Here is a 9,293-nt window from a genome sequence, read left to right as displayed (position 1 = left end):
ACACAAGTAAGCAGTGCTCTGTGAAGAGTGCTACAGAGCGGTCTGCAAATGGAGAGTCCAATTACCCTTCCATGGAGCTATGCTATCCCTCCTGCAAGAAAACAGGACCTCCTAAGCAAAGTATGCCACACACATGTTCACAGTGAAGAGGAAGCGGAGCCCTACAAAATAGGAACTTGGCCTGGGAAATTTCTTTTAGTCGTTGTTGCTAAAGTCAGGCTTACAATGGCAGCGGGGCTATGCACAGAAAATGGTGTTAACTCGAAAATCTCCGTAATTTTCCCAGGAGGAGCCCCTCCCTTCTGTTCCCTGGAAGTTTGAAGCCCTTGGCAAATGTCCTCTTCGGAATCCCAGCGGATTCGGTCCTTTCCCTCTTAGAGTCTCTGCCTTTCCACGCACCCTCCGCCCCCACCCCAACCCCCCACCCCCGGTCTCCCGAGACCCCCGGCGCCACCATGGACTACAACTCCCGGCGTGCCGCGCGTCCGGGGCTGCTCTGGGCTCCGCGCGTGGCGGCCACCGAGCGGCTGGGAGGGAGGTAAGTGATGGGCTCACAGGCCGTCCCGGGAACACGCCCGCCCTCCCTCCTCTCCAGGATGAAAGTAACCAGTGAACACCAGGATACCGACAAAAGCAAAAACAAAACAAAAAATCCCAAATTACCCCCAAACGCCCGACCCGCGGTCCCCGTGTGTTTGGCGCCCCGCGGGCGTGCACTTTGTCACCTGGAGTGGAGCAGGGCAGAGTTAGCGGGACGGGACGGGACAGGACGAGGTGCTAGGCTTGGCGCCACACCCCTAGCAGCTCCCACCCAAGGCAGGGCGCTCGGTTCGCCCTCAGAATCTCAGCAGAAACTTTCCTCTCTGTCCCCTGCGCCACCGCGAGTTGCTTAGCCGACCGCTGGCCGGGGACCGCGCCCGCCCTTTGCCCTGGAGACGCCCTTCGGGACGCATGCAGCCCTGCCTTCGGGGACTTCGGTCCAGCACGGGACCAGGTGGAAGGTTCCTACAGAACAGCCTGGCTTTCCTGGACCGTCGGTGCTTCCTGGAGGTGGGTGCGAGTCAATATAGAAACCACTCTCTCAAAGTACCTAGTCTCCCGCCCTTCTTGCCTGGCCTCCCCTCCCCCACCCGAGGGCGCTTTCAAGTGGTCCCAAAAGTTCTCTGTTCCAAATGGTGAGGCCAGGGTATCCAAAGTGACCTTAGTACAGACGTACTGCCTTGGAAAGACTTGTTTGGGCACCCCCCCCCTACACACACACACACACACACACGTTCTATAATCCCAGAGCACACCTCCTGTGTACACACACAACATTCACGTGCTTCACCTCACACAAATACAGTGGTACCGTACATGCCCTTTCTGTGCTTGCGGAGTGTATAAAGACGAGTGGCTGGACACACACACACACACACACACACACACACATTCACACAAGTCAGTTCATTCCAAAGTTAGAAGCTAACTGGTAAGGACACCTCTGTGGCTCACTCTTGGTGAAATCGGACCCGTTTCCTATGACACTTCCAGAAACACATTTATTTAACAGGCAAACTTTTTGATCACAGCAGGCAGGAAGGGAGAGGCTGGGCTTTTTTATGTGAAGGGGAAGGCTCTTGGAGAAAATTCACAGAGCCCTTCCTCTGGTCAGTGTATTTGAGGAAGACTCAGGCGCCTACATCTCTTTGACCCTTTCCCTTGGAGAGTGTGATCAGAGGTGCTTTGAGAACTGTTTGCTCTGAGCTGGGTTGTCAGGGCACACTTCCCTGGCTCCCCTGCCCAGCGGATTTACAATCTAAGCCCTTCCTCCAAGGGCTTCAGTTGGGAAATAGGTGAGGAGTTTTGCACCAAGTACCACAGTATGGATCTGTTGATGAGTTAGTGCTCCACGTCCCTCGTTATGATCATTTGTGATAATGCACCCGTGTGCTGACCTGTGCTCAACACAGTACTCAGAAATATTGAGCATTTACAATTTACCCCTAACCCCTAAAATGTTATAGTTGCTAAATCTTTCTCAGCTGTGGTCTTTTGGGAAGCTGAAAGTTTCTAATGCCATTCCTGAAATCAGGTGCGTGGGTGTGTGGGTGTGTGGGGGTGATTTAGGAATTCAGGATCCAAATTTAGATCGTACTTTTGGCCTTTGATCTCTGAGTATCCTTAAGGATTAGTAAAGAAAAGGAAAGGCACTTTCACCTCAGTTTTGCCTAAAGTCACACACCACACTTACTGGGGACGGGGGATTCCTGAGCTGCTTCTAAGGAGCTTGACTTTGACATATTTTGAGTGGATTTAGTTTGTCTTGTCATTGTTTTTTGGTTTGTGTTTTTGTTGGTGGCAGGTGTTGGGGGCTGGTGGACATCTTGAATTTAAAGTCTCAAAATGTTGATTGATATATATTTTCCACTTATGAGGTTTATGGGGCAGGAATAGCCCCCCTCCTGCACACACACCCTGCAACCCAAGTAGCAGTTCCAGCCAATCCAGGAACTAACTGTAAGATTGACCAGGTAACAATGGAAAACACATTCTGAGTCTCTTTGCTCTACTCTCAGCTTCCTGAATTGGAACATAAGATGGTGGTAGGTTGTCATGTCTTAATTGTATGCAACTTGGGCAGTACCAAATGCTCATGGGTTATAAGCGTTGGCTGAATTTTCCTGGGGTGGTGGTGGTGGTAGTCACCTTTTATGCAATTGAGATAAACCATGAAACTTGAAGTGTTTTTCCTTGTGTAGAATAAGGATTTGTTTGTTCCTGTTTGGTTTGGTTGGCTTCCTTGGATGGAATGTGAATGTTTTCAGGAGCTCTGGTCTGCTCTTTTACATTCTCTCTGAAAGATGCTGCTTTCTACCTCAGGGACGGAAAGGATTTGCTAGCTGGTCAGAGCTTTCCTTCTAGTCACAAAGAGATTACTTAAAAGCAGCTCTGGGAACTTTGTCCACACCTCTGTTAGGAAAAAAAGAGTAATGCGGGGCTGCAGCTTTCAGAGTGTTCGCTGCACAGCCCAGAAACCCTGGGGTTTCTCTTCTTTTTCCCATGGGGAGAAAACGAAATAGTTTAAAACATGGCATGGCTACGCGCGGCACAGCAGTAAAACCTATGTAGCAACAGGGAAGGGGAGGGGGAAGTAAGAGGCTACAGAGACAGCTTAGTCTTCCCGCCAGACGTGTGCAAGGAGCATTCTGCCTGTTTGGAAGTGCGGGAGGTGGTTAGTCAAAGTGAACGGGCACGCTGTAGCTTTAAAAAGTCAGCCATGAAGCAGAAGGCAGTTGCGGCTTGTGTGTGATTCCTAACGTCATGTTGGCTGCGAGCCAGCCTGGTTTTATTTCACTGTGTCAAATTGTACCTCCTTATTGAATTCCTTTGCCAGACTGCTTTGTGAAAGAAAACATTGGGGTTTCTTTGGCTGTTTTTGATAAGCCTATAAAAAAAATGATGTGTTTTAGTTGCTTCTAGGTAGGTTTTCGTTTTACTCTTTCAAGAAAGAAAAAGAAAGTAATAGTGGCGGTAATAAGACAGTGTTAGCGTGCTGGTGCAGAGTGCTGCTGTGAGTTGTTATGTTTTGTTTCTAAGATGCTTAGAAGATGGTGAATGTGCCATAGTTTCCAGCTAGAGTGCCATTCTCCTTGTGGCTGGAGCGGCAGCACTCTGTCCCTGTCTACTCTGGGATGTATGGATTGGTGCTGTTTAATACCTGTATTATATTAAACACCGCGTTTCTTTAGCAGTGATCTTAAGACACTTCGCAACTGGAAGGGGTGGTGTGTGTGTGTGTGTGTGTGTGTGTGTGTGTGTGTGTGTGTGTGTGTGTAATGGAGATGATGATCCCACACTTGCAATGTTGTTTGCTAGTCATCCACTTCTGGCAGAGTGATAGCATCTGGGAACTAACTGAACGATGCACTGGCCATGTCACAGCAGTGCCTGGAGAAGGAGTGTGGAGTTCTAAAGTGACTTGAGGGGAGATGCATTTAAATTATGACTTCAGCTGCATATGAGGCAATGTATCTCCAGGGCAGGCTTCTTGTTTTGAGTTTCTTTTCTTTAAAGCAGGTCCCTCCCCCTTCCCCATTTGCTAACTGTGTAATAGTTGTGGAGGCTTTTTAAATACATATATCCTCATCTGATAAGCAAAAAGACAGTGATGTTACTGTATCTCAAATGTTTTGATGATTTTACATAAATCTGATGAGCTGCTTACCCCCCATACCCCCCCCCACCACACCTCACCACCTTCATCGTTACCCTTTCTGTGATAAGCTATCTGGGTTGTGTTGTTTTGGTTTTTGAGCTTTGCGCTTTACCTCAGCATGGCCATCTCCCAGATGGAGCTTTGCTGAGCCCACGTAAGGTGGGGGAACACTTTCTGACAAAGGCTTTAATTAAGTCCCTTCTGCATTTCACTGAAAGCTAGAAAGCAAGGGGAGTGGGCCAGGGAAAAAGAGGATTAAAGAAAAAGGGGGGAAATCACAGCCCATATTGGGAGGGGCCCCAAGGGGAGGCTTGTTTTTCTCTCCTTTTGAGTGTGAGGCCAGAGGCAGCACTGCAGGTCTTCACTCTGTGATGGGAAGGGGGCTTCAGTTTGGTTTGCATGGTCTTACTGTCCAGGCAGGGAGCGTCCCCAAGCAGACATCCACTCTTGCAGATTTGATCCTATCTGTCTAATCGGAGCGTGCTGGAGATTTCCACAAGCATGGGCGAAGTAGTGGGAAGCGGTGAAGGGTCCGGTGTGTTTCCTGTTGAGAATATGTACTCTCTCCCTTTCTAAGGATTAAAGCCAAGCTTCTCTCCCTTGCTTAGCTGCTGGAGTAAAGAGCCCTGCAAGCCCCTCCCATGATCTCTGTTGACATGGACAACAAGGGAAATGGCTGTGTCGGTGTCAAAAAGTAAGTGAGGCCGGCTGCAGAGCTGTGCTTCTGCCAAGAACCCAGGGACCTGTGTGTTTTTATTCTCCGTAGCCACTGTAGAGCAGAGTTTGGGGGTCTCTTCATCCACACTGGTCAACAGCCACCTGTCCCCTCCCCCCTTAACTATAGTTGCCTTTTCTGTAGGGCAGCTCTATGACAAATGGTGATCTCAGGCATCAAGGCTGGCGTGTGTAGAAGCTGAGGGTCTCAGGCTGTGAATCACAGAGGCCCTACATCCTCGGATGAGACAAAAATAGAAGCAGGCCCACGCCCACACCCACGTCCATAGGCTGCTAGGGCCGGAGAGGAGAGCGAGATTGAGTTCCTGTGTTTGCTTTAATAACAACATCACCTCTAACTCCAAAACTGAGAGTCATGGTGGAGGAGAAGAGAAGTTCACCCTGGTTAGATGCTAAGATTACCAACTTCTCCACTCGAGTTTTGAATTTTGCCTTGACGGTAACGTGTTTCAGTGCATATGGAGGGGTCTCTATGAATATCTCCTCTCACACGGGGTGCTCCCAGTTATGTTTGCTAAGAAGCATATGCTGGATTCTTCTTAACAGGACAACTTGAGAGGATTGTGTATTTTCCTATACACAGTACACTATAGGAAAATACTATGTTGCAGGATATCTGTGAGTCTGTCTTGCCCACTGAGGAGCTATATTGAAACTGCAACTATCTTGGTTACAAGGAGGAAGGGACCTCCAGGAGGATGCTCTTCCCTTTTGTTTAGCGTCTTGTCCATAGACACCATGACAGGTGAACAGGGAGGCATGTGCCACTTTCCTCATTGCCCTTAGTACTCTTTCCTTCCTATCTTTTTCTTGAGCCCATATCCCCAGGAAACCATTGATATCTGTCACTATAAACTAGCTTGTCTTTTCTAGACTTTTGCAGAAGTGAATATATAATATATACATATAATTGCATGTAAAACACACTTATGTGCTGGCATCTCAGCATGGTCTGTAGTTTATGCATATTATAGTATTACTGGTTCCTTACTTTTTGTTTTGTTTTGTTTTCTTGTTTGATCAAGGTTTCACTATGTAGTAGCCATTGCTTGCCTGGAACTTGTTCTATAGACCAGGCTGGTTTCAAACCGGCAGAGATTTGTCCACCTCTGCCTCCCCAGTACAGAGTAATATTTTATTATATGGGCATACAACTATTTATCCAGCTACACGGTGACAGAGAGTGGAGTTGTTTCCATTTTTGTAGGTATTATCCAAATAAAGTTGCTTTGATTGTTCATGTTCAGGTCTTTATGTAAATGTGTGCTTTATTTCGTTTGTGAATGTACTTAGGAAGGGATTAAAAGTGCTTAGCTATGTCATAGGTACATGTTAAACTTCTAAACAAATTTTTCCCAATGAAGTTACTATCAATGATACTTCTATTTCCTCATGAAATTCTTTTCCTATTAGAGCTATTTGGCTAGGGTTTAATTTTTCACTTCCTTTGACATTAACTGTCTTCTCTGATGCTAATTTGGCACCCATTTCTCTTCTTGCATGCATGGTTATTCAAATTTTTCACCTCAGTTTTATTGGCTTTTATTCATATTTGTTGAATAGAATTTTTATGTACTATGAATACATATTTTATTGGGCTAGGTTTTTTTTTTCACATTTGTGCCATAGAACCTCTGTGTATTATGAACACAAATTCTTTATCCTGCCTTGAAATTTTCTTATAGTTCATGACTTGGTTTATTGTGTTATCTTTAAAGTCTGAAAGTGCAAAAAGCAGCCGGGCGTGGTAGCACACTCCTTTAATCCCAGCTCTGGTGAGGCTGGGCAGAGGCAGGCAGATCACTGTGATTTTTAAGCCAGCTTGATCTACAAAGTGGGTCTAGGACAGCCAAAGCTACACAGAGAAACCCTGTCTCGAAAACCAAAAAAACAAACAAATAAACAAAAAAAGTGCAAAAGGTTTTTAATCTTGCCGTAGTACCATTTATTTTGTCTTTTATGGATAGTGCTCTGGGTGCCCTGGTTAAGAATTCATAGACCAAAGTCTTAGTAACTTTCTTCTAAAAGTTTGATAAATTTAGGGTTAGGGATTTTTATTAGTTGGTTTTTTTAGATTTATTTTATTTTATGTATATGTAAGTGTATCTCTGTGTGGGTATGTGAACGTGAGTGCAGGTGCCTGTTGAAGACAGAAGATGTAGGATGCCCCACAGCTACAATTACAAGACTGTTGAGAGCTGCCCAAAGCAGGTAGTGGGAACAAAGCCCAGGTCCTTTGTGAGAGCAGTGAGCCATCTCTGCAGTCCCTCAAGTTAGCTTTTTATGTGGCAATATGCATTGCATTAGTGTTTTTTATGCTTGTGGTTATTATTATTATTAATATTAACAATATTATTTTGCCTATGGATAGTTAATTTTTCTAGCACCATTTATTGGAATGCATTTGTACTTTTTTTTTTTTTTTTTTTTTTTTACAAATAATTGATTCTATGTTGCTGTTAATTTGAAGGTATGGCCTAATGAATGTTTACTGTTATGCTATAATTACTATGACAGTATTTTTAACCCACTATCAATCAATAAAACAAAGACATCTGTTACATTCTAAAGTAGCCTTGCTTCGCCTGGGCCTGGGCAGATATGAATCCCCTAAACTACCTCCCAAATCTCCCTGCCCCGATCCCATGCCATCTGCTTCTAATAATTTCTATCGAGCCATCTCCCAGCCATAATCCCAAATACTTGCTAATGTCCTTCATCTGGGCCCAAGTCCTCCATCCACACCGGCCATGTGCTTCTTACACCTGGCCAATGGCGGCAGCCTCCTTCCTTCTCTTCTCTTTCTCTCCCTCCCAAGATCCTCTTCCTGTCTGCTTCTTTTCCTAAAAACCTCTCTGTCCCGAAAGCCTGTGAACTTTCGCCACGCCTACCTTCCTCAGGCCCTGCCCAGGTAACAGCTTACTTTATTCGTCCAGCAAGGAGGTAAGGTTAAATGGCAATACTTGAGGTACATGACAATCTGCAGTAAGAATCTTGGGGGACAGGCAAGCAATTGACAAATACAAAGCACTAGACCATTCTTCAACAGTTCTGTGTGGGCCTATTACTAGACTGTTTTGTTCCGTTGATTGTTTGCACATATGTGTACCAGTGTACCAGTGTCTTGATAACCAGGGCTTTGCTAACTGTGATCTCAAATCAGGCAGTGTTAACTAACTTTGTTCTTAATTGCCATGGTAGTTTTGGTTCTTTATATTTCATTATGGTTTTAGAGTTAGCTATTTCCAACACTTCCCTCCCCCCAAAAAAGAAATCTGGTGGCATTTACATTGACAAAACCTACTGACATTTTAATTAGTATTCGCATAAATTGGTTTGGGAAGAACTGACACAGTATGTGGTCATTTTTGATTGTATAGTAGGCAGCTTGAATTTTACTCCGTTGGGTGCTGGATTTTCTTAAAGTTCCATAATTGCTTGATGTAAGTTCCAGGGTTCTGTTCTCTTGAAAACTGTTTCAAGTTTCTCTTCAAAGTTTTATTATTCCAGTACTAAAGCTGCATTTTTGTTGTTGTTTTTGTTTGTTGGGTTTGGTTTTTTTTTTTTTTTTTTTTTTTTTTTTGGTTGGTTTAGTTTGGTTTGGTTTTTGAGATAGAGTTTCTCTGTAGCTTTGGCTGTCCTGGACTTGCTTTGTAGACCAGGCTGACCTGGATCTCACAGCAATTGTCTACCTCTGCCTCCCAAGTGCTGGGATTAAAGGTGTGTGCCATCGTGCCCAGCCCAGAGCTGCATTTGATCCAAGGCTATTTCCTGGCCTTTTGCTGAGACAAGACCCTCCTTTCTTCTATCCCGGTGGTCCTGAGTTACGAGATTTTCTTCTCTGTCGGGTGAAAAAAGGCACTATTTTTGTCCATGCATGATCTCCAATTTTTTCCCCCTCTAAGTACTTCTGGTTTTTGTTGTTGTTGTTGTTTGTTTTTTGGGTTTTCTTTTTTTGTTTTTGTTTGTTTGTTTGTTTGTTTGTTTGTTGTTTTTTTTTTTGCCTCAGCCTCAGGTAAGTTCTACAGAGATGTTTGTGAGAAATCTGCTGAGCACTTCAGGGATATGCTGTGCAGATTTTTTGAGTTAGTCTCTACATATCTTTCTCTTCTCCTAACTGTCAAGAGTGCACGCTGAAAACCTTCTCCAGGACCTGAGTCTTTCCCTTTTTTCAGAGTCATTATCTTTTTTTTAGATTTATTTATTGTTATGTATACAGTGCTCTGCCTGCATGTACACATGCAGGCCAGAGGAGGGCACCAGATCTCATTATAGATAGTTGTGAGCCACCATGTGGTGGCTGGGACCTGAATTCAGGATCTCTGGAGGAGCAGTCAGTGCCCTTAAGCTCTGAGCCATC

General features: G+C 45.0%; 2 protein-coding genes across 11 annotated transcripts in view; both read left to right on the top strand.

Moving 5' to 3' along the window:
- Positions 1-515: 515 nt before the first annotated feature.
- Positions 516-9,293, top strand: part of DNASE2B (deoxyribonuclease 2 beta) — a 103,066-nt gene continuing 94,288 nt past the window's right edge. For all 6 annotated transcript variants that reach the window (XM_084756281.1, XM_084756279.1, XM_084756277.1 and 3 more), the window contains exon 1: positions 516-538. The gene's annotated coding sequence lies outside the window, so the exon portion shown is untranslated. The remainder of the gene's footprint in view (positions 539-9,293) is intronic.
- SAMD13 (sterile alpha motif domain containing 13) overlaps positions 524-9,293 on the top strand; it is a 36,336-nt gene continuing 27,566 nt past the window's right edge. The window contains exons 1-2 of one of the 5 annotated variants that reach the window (XM_084756290.1): positions 524-538; positions 4,807-4,892. In XM_084756290.1, coding sequence (XP_084612416.1) covers positions 4,840-4,892 — 53 coding nt within the window. In that variant the 5' untranslated portion in view covers positions 524-538; positions 4,807-4,839. The other 4 variants (XM_084756288.1, XM_084756289.1, XM_084756292.1 and 1 more) reach the window with 4 other exon arrangements.

Source organism: Acomys minous (assembly GCF_964271855.1).
Source record: "Acomys minous genome assembly, chromosome: 14".
Taxonomy (NCBI): domain Eukaryota; kingdom Metazoa; phylum Chordata; class Mammalia; order Rodentia; family Muridae; genus Acomys; species Acomys minous.
Note: the sequence above shows the minus strand (reverse complement) of the source record. Positions and strands in the feature narration are given on the sequence as shown.